At 37.9% G+C, this 13,832-nt stretch overlaps 2 protein-coding genes and 1 long non-coding RNA gene across 5 annotated transcripts in view; 1 reads left to right on the forward strand and 2 right to left on the reverse strand.

Annotated features, from left to right (window-relative positions):
* Nucleotides 1-13,832, reverse strand: part of CMSS1 (cms1 ribosomal small subunit homolog) — a 220,733-nt gene that overhangs the window by 93,775 nt on the left and 113,126 nt on the right. The window contains exon 4 of one of the 2 annotated variants that reach the window (XM_086883045.1): nucleotides 13,609-13,660. The exons of the other annotated variant lie outside the window; for it this stretch is intronic. Coding sequence (XP_086739171.1) covers nucleotides 13,609-13,660 — 52 coding nt within the window. The remainder of the gene's footprint in view (nucleotides 1-13,608; nucleotides 13,661-13,832) is intronic. 2 annotated transcript variants of the gene reach the window in all.
* The window catches only part of FILIP1L (filamin A interacting protein 1 like), a 187,110-nt gene that overhangs the window by 61,950 nt on the left and 111,328 nt on the right, over nucleotides 1-13,832 (forward strand). The gene's annotated exons all lie outside the window — the stretch shown is intronic.
* On the reverse strand, nucleotides 6,503-8,926 carry LOC111939827 (uncharacterized). The gene is made up of 2 exons (XR_002869354.2): nucleotides 8,559-8,926; nucleotides 6,503-8,442 (listed from the first exon to the last, which is right to left on the reverse strand). It is a non-coding gene; the product is annotated as an uncharacterized LOC111939827 (long non-coding RNA).

The raw sequence follows: 13,832 nt of genomic DNA on the forward strand, positions 1-13,832 counted from the left end.
GACCAAACAGTTGAATAAAGGAGGCAATGCAGAAATCTGTAGCTTGAAAAGAAAGCAAGCTGTACTAAATAAACTCGCAAGTAAATATTTAACTGTGTGACCATTAGGTTACGTTCCTAATAATACAGCAACTCACTTATTGTAATTAAGAATTCATAGGGGAGGGGGTTGTTTCCCTCTTTCCTCTCCCAAAATTGGTTATGTGGTTGAAGTTGCTGGCAAGTGAAACCCACCAAAATATATCAAAGTTTAATTTTTTCCTATTAATTAGCAACTCCCCATATTACAGTTTCTAAAGCATACTGCAATTAGTATTAGTCAGAAAATGTAAAGTAGAAAAATGTAAGTCAGAAGAGAGTGGAAAGAAAACAAAAGTACCAAAGAATACATTCATGAGACAATTATTGCAGAGGGTAGCATAACACTCTTCAGATTGCAATCACGAAGAGTAGGAACTTCTATTCCATGTTCTCCCTCCATTCGGGGGCAATGGAGAAAGTACATGGTAGCTCAAAGTCCTCAGATATGATGAGTTCAAAACATATGACAAAGAATTCAGAATTCTGAATTGCCTTTGTCCCACAAGAAGAATTAGATGAATCTTTATAACAAGAATAAAAATTAACACATCTGAAAACTACTCCGCTTGATCTAAAATATCATTTAATAAATAGAAGAGCACCTCCTCCTTCCACTCAGCCTGGATTCAGCTGGCAGGAAAACTCCACAGCGCTCAGAAACAGTGTGTAAGCACCTGCTGGAGCCTGGAGCCAGCATTTGCAATCAGTCAATTGCAAATCATCATGGTAAGCTAAATCTATGAAGTGGCACATTCATGGCTCATGAAGGCCAAGCCTATTGAAAATAAATTTACATGCCTATCTTTCAATTCTTAAGTGGGATGGCCAAGGGACACGATAACGTGAGCTTCAAATTATGCATTCCTGGAAAAACCCTAAACCAGATTTCTCAGACAACAGTTATGGTCTCTGGTAATTCTTCATGGTCATGCCAGAGGGCATCCCAGTCCATCCCATCCATGTTTAGCTTGCTCCGCCAATCAGTTTTCATTCAGGCTGAGCAAAAGGAACTGTGATTTGGGAATGAGCTCTACCAGCTTCTCTAACCACAGGGCAGCCCACAGCAGTCTCTTCACAGGTTTCATTAGACACTGAACAACTTAAATATTAAATTTCAGATTGCAGAAAGATTGCAGCAAATTTGAAGCTCGGAAGACAGTCAGTGCTCTTGCCCATCAGCATGGCACTCTGAATGGAAATTGTGGCACCCAACAGTAAATTAGCTCTGCCTAGGTAGGCTGGGACTCCAGACAGCTTTGCAGCTGCTTTGAAGCTCATAGGAACATGTTCTCAGTCTGTTGATTTGAAGGAATGAGTTAATGTGACTTGTACACAGTGTAATGGCTGACCGATAAGGTTTCAGAAAACACTAGCAATAAGATGCTATTGGAAAAAAAAAATTAAAAATCAGTGCTTTGTAACATTCCCAGCTCTTATCATAACTTTAATGAGGTTGAGTTCTCAAAAGAAGACAGTAAAATTATTTGTTTTCTTACCTTTTTAGTCTCAACTATCAACCTAACAGCTGGTAAAACTCATTGTTATTAGCAAACAAACACCCAAACCAACCTTCAGATTTTCATGTAGAGAACATCTATAAAAATACAGCTCAAAGTTTCTGAGAACAGGCAACAGCCAAGTTGAAACTGTTTCTACATACATTAATGGCTCAGATATGGCTGTAGATTAGTAAAATAAAGCCTGTGACCTAGGCTGAAATACTGAGTTTTAATACAAGCTAGTACAGACTCCTTTACATGGAATCATCAGTGGATGCAGGAGAGAAATGGCCAAAAGTTTTCTTATTACATTGATGCAATTTTAAATAAAGCATTTTCAAATTCTCTGTATCATTCTCTTCAGCTTCATAGGCAAACTTTCACTGATGCAAATATAAGTTGATACTGGGGGAGATGGGTGTCCTTTCTAGACACAAACATACAAACATCATTAGAAAGTTGGGCAGAACATGGGAAAAAATATTTAGCATCTGTGTAGCTCCTTCAGCTGCTAGAGAAACATCCACCAGATGTTCCTAGATGTTACCTCAGCTGCCTCCCAAACCACTATCACATCTGCTCTCTTCCTTATTGAATACCAGTGGTAACAGAACTAATGTTTCACTTAACTCATCTTCGTAAAATATTCTGAACGCCCTTGAGGAACTCCTTTATAAGGAGTTATGCTACCCACAAAAAGCAATGTAAAAATCCCCTGTGATTACATGATTGAATTTCCTGAAATTCTCAAATTATTTAATATATAGGGAATACCATCATCTATACAAAAGTATTATTGGAAGTGATGATGTCTTTTCATAAACACAAGTATTTAACAGGAACAGAAATAATGGTCCACAAAAACCACCAGAATTAAAGAGAAAAAGGGAAGGAAGAAACCCCATCATTATTAAATGCACTTCTTTAGTAGGGACACCAAAATTCTTCCACAAGACCTTCCTTATATACCTAGAACTGAAACTATTTCCTGTGTTCAGCTACTGAAAACTGCCCCTTGCGTATCTTTGTGGTATGCAAGATTTGCTTACACTTAGCAGCAGTGAAAATATTGCACTTGTATCCAGTAGGGAAGAGGAAGAAACACAAAAAAATCCCAAACCACCATAAAACCCCATGCCCAAAAAAACCCCCAAACACTAAGAGAAAGACCACACAGATCAAAATGTCTTAACGTTTTCTATTCTGGAATTTTAAAAAACTCAAGGTTACACATAAGAAATAAATAGCACGATCTAAAATAATCCAAAGGGAGTATTTTTATAACACTGTTAGTGTAGTCCAGTTTATCTATTGTTTTCAATGATCATAGTTTTTAAAATGTGTAAGGAAGTAATGACTACTTATTCCAAACTCTCTCAAGTTATTCTCCAAACTTTGTATTTTCAGCCCAAAACACTTTTCTAGTTATTTTCCAGGTATACTGTACTATACTATGTAATGTAAAGAAAAATACAATAAAGACATCAGAAAAGCAAAATATGTACAAATCCATGTTACCACTATGCTCTGGCTGATACCCTGCATGACCCTGAACAAATCACTTAGTCGCATTCCCACCAAAAATGGAGAGGGCTCCAGACTCTGAAAAATGACTGTCAGACCAAAAAATGTTTACAGAGCAGCTTGTAATCATCAAACAGAGGGCTCTGCAAATGGAAAGTATTACAGCATGTGGGATGTTCTAGCCGTGCGCTTAAAAAAAACCCAGAAGAGCAGAAAAAAGAGCCTTCACAATCATGACTGGGCACATGCTCCAAACAGAAATGAAACTTCATCTTCTCTGTGATTTTTCATTACTTATACTTGACAAATACTATGTCTATAAACAAGAAAAATAAATCAGAAGCTCATCCACACAGGCTGCTGAAATACTTTGCGAACTGCAGGCATGACAAGGTTCTTGGAAAGAAGCACTATCTAGTACCAGATTTCATTCCTATAGCTAAAAGCAAAATTTCCAGGTACCAATGTATTTTCCACAGGTTTCAGTCACCGTTATAAATTGAGGGACAAAAAGAAAATAAAAACAATGTGTCAGATCAGGATGCAACAAAGCACCTACTAACCATTGATTTGAGAGATGGATGAGAAGCTCTTGCCTTTTACTTTCACATGAGAAATGAAGATAACTTAATGTTTATTTGCAGATGAGAAATTAGGGTATGTTTATTTGCAGGAAGAGAGGGTATCACTATTTGAAAGGAGCCCAGAAAGTTTCTTTTTCTTCTCCTCCTTGGTAAAATTTGGATGAAGAAACAACAAAACCAAATGCTACTGTTTCCCAGTGAAATACTTGTTCAAGCAAACGAACACATTCATTATTACAAAGGCCTGCATAAAATCAACTCTACCTTGTTTCCAAATTCATAGGACAAGCAAAGCAAAAGGCTACTATTTTCTCTATAGTTATTTTTTCTTACCAAAAAAAATCAGCAATACCTTTCATTCAATGTTGAAATCTAAATAGATAACAGACATAAGCATTTTCTCACCACGTGTGAAATTAATGATCAACCTCAATAATTAAAAGCATCAGAGTGCCAAACACCCGTTGGTTTCTCTGAGCATTCATCCATACTGCACATCTGACAGTGGTTTCAAAGAAAATCTGGACTGAATAACATGATTCAGATGAGAAGAGACTGACAATAAACAGCATTTTAGTACTGTGCAGTCATAAACCAGCAAGCTTTAGTACTGCATGTCCACATTAGGAAAAATGAAATGGCTTCTTCCGAGAACAACATGCTGGCTCTTTGACCCATGTGCCTGCATTTTTCCCCTTGAAACCAGGGGAAATTCGTTTTCCTGATTTCCCTTGTTCATTACAGTCATGCAGAATCAATGGTAACTAATAAAAAAATCACAACTTTGCTTTTAAAATCTTATAAAAAAATTCAATTAATTACTCACTTTTGTAACTTTAAATAAAATCATTTTATGATGTTGTTGTTTTAAAACAATAATTCTCACACATGAACTAAAAACAAAGACATAAAAGACTTTTCTCAAAGATTACAAAGTGGACTGGATGGCCTAGGATCATGCAAAAGCCATTCAGTGAAAGTATGTCCTTGCATAAATGATTGGCCTACCCATGGCAAGGATGCAACTACAGAGCTCTGGGAAGAAAACACAAAACACAGTGGCCTCTTTCACATTTTATAGGGGCCTTCCTTATCTCCATATTCCTAAAGGAAAAGGTCTTTTGGCAGTTTCCATATTCACTAATTCTAATTCACTAACTCTTCTATAAAATGAAAGAATAAACACTGTAACTAGACTCATCACATTTCTCAAGTCTTCTAGACTATGGTGGGCAGATGAATTTATCCTGCTTCAAAAGAAACTTCACAAACACAAGTATATATCACAACACACCATTAGCAGATGGTGATTACAAAATGTGTCTGAGGAGGTTTGGGTATGCTAAATCATACAGTTCATAAGAAAAGACAGATTCCTATGGATATGTTGCCACGATGAGGCACAATTTCCAAAATTCAAACCTGAGAATAGATTTCAGAATAGAATTTGAGCAGATTTGTCAAAACCAGCAAGACGTGACAAAAAAAGGCATGACTGTAGACTTGTTCTGTTCCTGTAATCTTTCTCTGGCTGTTACAGATGACATACAGGACTAGGTGGCCAATGGTCTGACAATACATCTGCTTCTCAATGCTCAGTAGCAGCCAGATATAAAGAAGTGATGCCTTTTCTTAGACAGTCTATCCATGCCACTGATGCTATGATTTTTTATTACTTAACTTTTTAATAGCAGTCCTTTTGTTGTTAATGGATGTGGTTTATGCAAATCTTATCAACCACAGATACAGATTTATAAATTACCCTAAATTACAGTGCTGTAATGTGACAGTGTTGACATGAAACTCAAGCAGCACAGGAATTTCCAGAGGCAGGATGCCTAGAGCCAAAGTTTCATTTCAGCTCTGAAGCAAATTCCCGATGCACCTTCAGGTTACTCATCTCCATTTCCTCCTCTCTAAACCCTCTCTAAACCTGCCTCCCAGGATGGTGCTGGAAGTTTACTTAATGAATGTGAATCATCTTAGCACTGCCTCCTGAAATCCTGATGTAATCAATAATGAGCCAAAGCTTTCCTTGGGCAAAGCTGCATTTGAGGAAAAGTGCACCTTCCAATATGCCCTGTCAGGAGTGGTCTCACAAAACAGCAAAAGCAAAGCTGTGCTATATCTGCCAACAAGTGCAGCAGTCTGCCTTTAAGTGTGCAGCCATGAAGGCTGCTTAGCTTTCCTAGAGCCACAGTCTGACCCGTGGCATCACAGCTTCTCTGCGAACCAGCTCAAGCTAGCAGGGTGTGACACAGCACTCAGGTGAGAATCTGTGTGCACCTGCCTTTGCAGCCTCCAGATACACAGCAAAGACATCACTGAGCATCCCAGGAGTCACCTCTCCTCAGAGGATATATCTCCCTTTTCCTACACACAGCCAAAGGGTAGGTCAACACTCCTCAAACTCGCCTAGCTGCTTGCATGATCATTCTCTAGTCATCTCCACCCAATACAGATTAGAACAAATGAGATCCCTCATTTTTCGATTGTTCTGAGCCTGCTTGTTCTGACCAAAACAAGACAGGGAACAATTGCAGCTGAGAAAGTGAGTATGAGAGGGCAGAATTTTGCAAAAGACGTGGTAAGTTCCTGTATGTGACCAGCACACCATCAGTCAATGCCCAAGGGCTTGTTCAAATTATGCAGCTGCCAGATGCGCTCCTCCCTGTGTCATTCACAAGGCTCCACAACCATGAGACTCTCTGTGTACCAGATTTGATCACCTCCATCTCTCTGTTCAAGTACTTTGGTATGCTGTGATCCCAGTTGGTTTTGGCATCAGTATCAAGAAAATAATTTCAGGCACATGTTCTTGAAGAGCCTGGATTTTTATGTAATACTAAACAGCTTTACATTTTAGAGCAAAAGGAAGGGGAAGCTACTGGAAGTACTGTAACCACAAAGTGTCATTAGCTTTCCATCTGGTCAGCTCCTGGCAATTCCAGAGTATCACAGCAGGCATGTTCATGTCCCACCTCCCTCCATGTTCGTTTCTCATGACAGTCATCTTCACCCCCTTAATGTTTTGGCCATAAGGATCACTTCAGCATATATTGCAGGCTGAAGATCCTCACAGAGTATTTTCAGTCCTTAACTACAGAGCTGTGAGACAGCTTGTGGATGAATGTCCAGTTTTAATGACAAGATGAAGTGATGGAGAAGCTGTTACTACTCTCATAGGCAAGCTGTCCCTCTGAGTTCCAAGACCAGTTTCTGCAAGTAAGTGCCAGGAGAAGAGCTGCCACAAAAAAAAAAAAAAAAAAATTAAACCTGCATCAGTCATTTAATACACAAAAAAGAATTAAACTGTTGTCAGTTCTAAGTTCCTCAAGGTCTGGCTGTTTCTGTACCAAGTATATTGCCAGATCCACTAAAGAAAGTGACAACAAAACCAATGCACGTGCATGAATGTGCCCAGACACATACACAGCGCATGACAGCCACCTCACGCAGATCTCTGGGTAAGATTGATTTCAACTATGTTAATTACCATCCTGGAAAAGAGATTGCATTCAGATTTGTAACCAATGATAAAGAAAAAAAACAAAAAACCAAAAACCCAAACATATATTAACACAAGACAAAGCATGAGCATCTTACAAGGGAGTTATTTGAAACCTACCACTTATTTAATTTCATTTCATCAAAACAAGACAGGTAGTCTGCTCATAAGCAAATGTAGGCTGTTTTTACTGATACTGTTTCAATAAGGACATTACAGGCCCCCATAACTGACAGTAAACAAGGAATTAATGTTTTCACCTTATTCTAGATGGTTTCAGTTTCAGTTGGCAATTTTGCCAGGTCAAAAAAAGAGTAGATGAATCATTAGCAAACTCATACACACTTTCCATCCATTTACATTCACTGGCACCAAAGTGTCAGAAGGGTATGAACTCCTTTCCCCTTTCCCTCTGAAGCAACACTGTCTCCAAGCCTCATTACCTAAACTGAATATAGTTCTAGGACAACTATGAGCAGTTACACATCTAAAACCAATATATTAGTCAACAACTGACTATATTAAAAATGTGATACTCATTTGAGAATATCCTTATAAAAAACCCTAAGAAATCCCATGACTTTTTATGAGTCTTTTAAGCTGTAATCAATTTATAGCATAGAAACTGAGTCAGCTGCTATATAATCAAGGCTCCTCATGAGAAGTACAGCTTTGCAATGACTCAACATGCATTGTTCTCAACCTGCATGAGCCAGAAACACTGCAATCACTACCAAGAGCAGCTCACAGAATCTTCCCACTAAAATCCACAGGAAGGTATTTTCATCTTCCCCTCCCAGTCAGAAATTGCTTTGTTACAAAATTCCTTTGCCACAGCTACTGCCTTCTGAACACAATTCCCTCCTTTTGATATTGCTAGGTAATTAAGTGCCTCCAGTATAACTGTGACACCTCCATGCCTTTATTCTTGTTCCCTCTCCAGTTTGCCATCAGCCTGTGGGGGCCTTGCTTGAAGTAGTATTGACACCTCCACAGAAAGACTCCCACAGCCCTGAAATGCTGTTCTCTTCTTAACATGCTCAATGAGCTTGGCAGGAGAGATCATACTCAGACCCAGCTTTCAGTTCTCCCTTCCTCCACATTCTGGTGTGCTTTGGCCCTTTGCCCACAAGTCCAGATCAGGAATGCTGGCAGGAAGGGATGTTGCTCATCGCTGCAGAAGACCTCCTCTGTAGGGAAATGCAGAAATCCTCATGCAAAGCTTCCTTCTGCATTTTGAAGAGACCCTGGTTTAAGGAAAGGCAAATTTTCCTATTCAAATGGGAAACAAGCAGAAAATGCAACACATATGAATAAAAACTCGTGTGCATGAGAGTTCCCATTTCTAGTAAGTAATTATTACCTGCAGTAACAGGCAGTGCAGATCCCACCTCTCTCCTTTTCTTTGTGTCTGTGGTCGGGTTTTTTCCCTGCTTTCCCTCCCCTCTCTTTTCCTTTTTCTTCAATTATAGCATCAAAAGAAAACTAAGACCTTTTGGAGACATAAATGAAGCAGTCCTGCACTAGAATGGCATCAGCATCTGGACAACTGGCAAAACATAGTTCAATACTTATTGTACCTATTTCTCAACCCCTCCACCCCCACCCCAACAGCAAGCGTGAAGAGTCTTGCCTTTCTTCTTATTTACCAACAAGAATTAAAGCTGAGAGTATTCAGAAGTCCATTTCAGAAGGTTTTGCTCTGGTCACATTACAACAGATTGCTTTGATCTGGGGGGAGGAAGGAGGAGAAGAGCAGAGCACATCTTAAGTTCACAAAGCTAAAAGCCAAGATGCACAAAACCGAAGCATTCCAAAGTTAAAAATAATCATCTTTAAACTGCAAGAGCAGAACTGCAATTTTGAGCATGACATCATGGTTTATGTGGGGCCAGCTCAATAAATCAAACTGTGCCTAATTAGAGATCATACTGCAAATCTACATTATTTGGACAAATAATTAAAACAGGACAGTCCATAACACAAGCCAGATATGTTTACTAAAATATGTTTTTTTCAAACTTTTATGTTCACTACTGCTCACAAAGCTTTTACATTTAGTAAATTATAGACCCCATAGCTTTTATTTTAGGCTGACTTCACTTTCAAGGAATTCTTCAATTAACTTTACGTTGCTTCAAGCTCTTCATCCAATGAGAAAACAATCTGTGGTTTCTTACTTCTCCCAGTGCCAATGGCTGCCCTCCATGTTTGACTTGAAGACTTACTGTCTTTTTAGAGCCAGGATCTGTTTGTCTAAAATCAGCCTAGTTGTCATAGTATTTTGACAAGTCATATATAAAAGGAGAACAAACCTTTGTGGTGGGTTAACTGCTAAGAATAACGAAGGTTGTTCTCACAATCTCAACAGATAAGTGCTAAAATTAAAATTAAAGAACATTCAGCAATATACCCAGAGCTGAAAGCCCTGACTACCTCAGTTGCCCTTCTTTTCCACCTACTCCAATTTTTCCAATTTCTACTTTTTTCAGTTGTTTTTCTAAAATGTGTGCTTTTTCTCAAATCTAAAAGCTATGATATACTCAAGCATTTGTAGCATAAAAAAGCCCCCAGTGCTATCAAACATTACTATCTGTAGATGGTCAGGACGCCTCTGGAATTGTTGGAAATGCTGTGGAGACTTTGACTATCAGTTACTGGGTAGATAATGTCAAATCAAGAGCCAAGGAGTTTAATAAAAAGCATGAGCTGAACAAAAGGGATAGGATTCATTCCCAAACTGCGCATTTTTCCTCCTTGAGAAAAGAACTTGAGAAATTTGTGTGAAACTTTTTAATCTCAGAAATAAAAAACAGGAGAGAGTTGGCAGCTCTCCTTCCTTTTCCCTTATGCTATTTGGCTTGGTAAATGGACCAATATACAGATGATTAAAAGAAGTCTGAAGACAATGACTGAGAAGCAAAATGTCTGACAGTCTCAACAAAAAAGGACTATACAAAAATAAAAAATATGTCTATTAGTGCACAATTACTTGTGCAAGTTGTTTTATGTAGAATGTTAACCAAGCACAGATATGGAAAAAATATCATTCACTTCTTAATACACAGATCTTTAGATAAAAAAATCCAGAGGGCTTTAAAGGAATCAAAACACATTAAACATTAAATGTACAGCACAGCAATATTTATAAAAACATGACAAATGAGTCTCCCTCAACCAGAGCCACCATGATCAGCATGTCCTTAAATGGAATGTACCTTTCAGACCTCCATTTCAATTCTATGTTACAATAATTAGCATCAGACTTGTAATTTTTTTATTTTTTTTTTTTATAATTTAAGATTGTCTTTGTGGCAAGAAATATTATGGCTGACCTCTGTTAACTGCACGCATTCAGAGCCATAGCCATTCAAATTCCCTTATATCCTCAGTGTGCAGCAACAGATTTCTCAGGGAAATAAAAACCAAAAAACCAACCCTGTAACTATTTGGACATACTTCTGAAAGCAACAGTGAAAATTAAGAAAGCAGCCTTCCCAAAGAAGTATCTATTTTTGAAATGTGTGCTTTTAAAACACAATGCTTATGGAATGAACTACTTCAGTTCTCTTGTGTAAACTTGTACAGATTGTTTGCTATTGATCTTTTGAGTCATATTTTGGCAGTAAACTGGTATCCTAGCAGAAAATATAAGTACTGCAGAACAAGTGATGTAATCTACATCTATACTTATTTTTTTTTCTTTTTTTTTTAGCTGAATCTATATTTCAAAATAAATAATCTGAACTGCATACTTCATTTCTTCCCCATATTTGATATGAGATTTATGGTATTGAAGACCTTCAGAGAAGACAGTTTGTCTGTAGGAATGTGGCTCCTTTAAGTCACAGGACAGAGCTCAGATCAAAGAAAGCAGTGTTTCTATCTGTACTCAAATTAACTCTATTGACTGTTTCCTTAACTGAATGACAAAGTGACCCTATAAAACCAGTGCAAAACCTGATCTCAAGGAAGCAAAATCTAGGTTTTTTTCAGAGTGTATTGTTCTTTCCTCCCTGTCCCCAAGCTACTGTCCATTCAGAAAACACCACAGAGAAGAGAAAAAAGAGAATTACACTGTAGCAAGGCTATCCACATGGCCCAGGCTTGCGCTGTGTGTGCAGTATATGCACATGCACTCCGTTCTGATGTGGCCCAGGGGCACAACATCCATGTTTCTGCTCCTTTGTGGAGTACAACTGCACGGTACTTAGACACAAGTGGAAAGAGCATATGGAGGTGGGTAGCTGTCAGAGTGAAGCTAATGCAATACTCCAGACAGGTAATTAAAGCTGTGCTCAGCCTCAAACTCTCAAATACCCTAATTCTTTAACCAACAAAAGAGATTGCCAGGAAAGGACAACAGTGAGTGAAAGCAAGTACATAAGCAAGAGTGTGTGCAGGACATGAAGCACGAGTGCTTTACCCCTTTCCTCAGTGGTTTCTTCCACTCAGAACCACTACCTAAAGGCCTGAATCTCATCTAAGTCTGCTTACTCTAAAAATAAGAACACGGTCAAGGCCAGTATATAGAGAACAGTATATATATATATATATATACATATATACACACACACATATCTATATCTATATCTATATCTATATCTATATCTATATCTATATCTATATCTATATCTATATCTATATCTATATCTATATCTATATCTATATCTATATCTATATCTATATATCTATATATCTATTTATATATATATATATATATATATATATGTAACAGTATAGGAATCCCACCTTTTAAATCCTAGATCAATGTTTTCTTACCTCTCTGAAGCTGTGATTGATGCCAGCTTTTTCACACCTTTTCCTCTCTCTCATGCCATCGAGTGCCACTACTTCTCTACTCTACTGTCCTTGTCACACTGCTGCCCACCTCTTCCTCACTGCCACCTGAGATCCAGTTTCATGGGGAGCTGTAAAGATTAGGACAAACACCAGGCACCCATCTCTGGGCAACTGCAAGCTCTGTCTCTAAGAAGCACAGCACCTCAACTTTTCATTCGGGAGCATCTCTAATGCCCCTTCATATAGAATGGCAAGGAAGCAGCATATTTAAAACTTGAGAAAAATTTAAATTAACACAGCTTGCAGTGACTTTATTAGAGGCTGAAGCCCACGTAAAATCTGTTGGAATAATAAACAAGAGATTTTTGCCTTACATTACACAAAAGATTTGTCTAGATGACTACAGAGGGTCCTTCTGACTAAGTTGTGACAATACATATGCTAGAGAATTTTAAAGATCAGGGTTATTTCCCAGTATGAATTACAGTATTTCTTGTTTTAGTTCTGATCTTCTAAAACCAGACACACCCCAAAGGAATATATATTACGCACAGAGATGCCCAGAGCCTGCCTTTAGATACTGTGCAAATGACATACTTTCTGACCAAGGAGCTGTTTCCATTAATTCTCTATTAAGAATCACAGGATTCAAATTGTTGATTTCCAGCATTACCTCATACTGGGCCTCTAACTGATTAATTAAAACTGTATATATATATACAGGAAAAAGAACAAAAAAGCAGAACTGCAGTAGTTTGAACCAAGAGTGTCTCTGATAAAAGAAATGGGCTGCTGTTCCAAACTCCTTTCCATAGATTGATTGTGAATTGTAACCAGACAAGATCTCCTTTTTCAAGCTTCCAGAAACTGACAAACATGTCTACTGCACAGGAAGTCATATTTATAGTTTCATTACTTTCCACAATAAACCGATTCTCCTATAATCAGAAGTTGTCTCTAGGCTTGCTAAATGGAAGATCTTTTCCCTTGAGACTGCAGCCTCTTAAAGGGAAGCTCCCAAATCTAGTTAGTAATGGCTGCGGAGGGAAAAGCACGGCTCAGCACAGCCCCCACATCATTATTACACAGTAAAGACATACCAGGCTTTATTATTTCAAAAAAGAAGAAACAACTCTGAAATCCTGGTATTGCAATGTGTGTTAATTACCCTGCTAAATTACCATTTAATTTTTGGTGTATGTTTAGCTGACCTACTTGTTACTATCTATTTTAAATTCTTGAATATAGACAGAGGAAGAGCTACTACAATATAAACCTTATTATATAATTGGGCAAGGCCTTTGAGCATGGAGGTATTCCACAAGAAATCTGAAGCAGTAGACTGCTTCATTGAATGGAAATACATGTCAAACTTCTCCAGATGACAGTTAATAACTTGCTTGTACATTTTTACTATCATCCTGCATACAGAAAATTATTAAGAAAAACCCAAACTCCAACTTGAAATTTTCAAATTCTCTTCCAGCAACTGTATCAGAGTATTTAAAAGGGCACAGCACTAGCTTTGGCCAAAAATTCCCCCTCCTCCCTCAAATACAGAGAAAAAGAATAAAATTTTTTAAAGGAATAGAGAGAGATTAATACTTTACCCAAGCAGAAATTCTTCAAAAACCAAAAAATCACCGCAAAACTCATTCTTACCTAAAATTGGAAGAAAAGAGAGAGGAAAAGGTAAGAAAGATTAAGAATCATTCCTTGGAGCATTACACCTTCAAAATAGAAAGAATTTCTGAACAAATCTAAAGTAAACAAGTTACACAAGAACAGGAAATTGCAATTTCTTTGAAACAGTCATTAACCTTACGAGGGAAAC

The sequence above is a fragment of the Cyanistes caeruleus genome, chromosome 3 (genome assembly GCF_971803275.1).
Source record: "Cyanistes caeruleus chromosome 3, bCyaCae1.hap1.1, whole genome shotgun sequence".
NCBI classification, from domain to species: Eukaryota; Metazoa; Chordata; class Aves; order Passeriformes; family Paridae; genus Cyanistes; species Cyanistes caeruleus.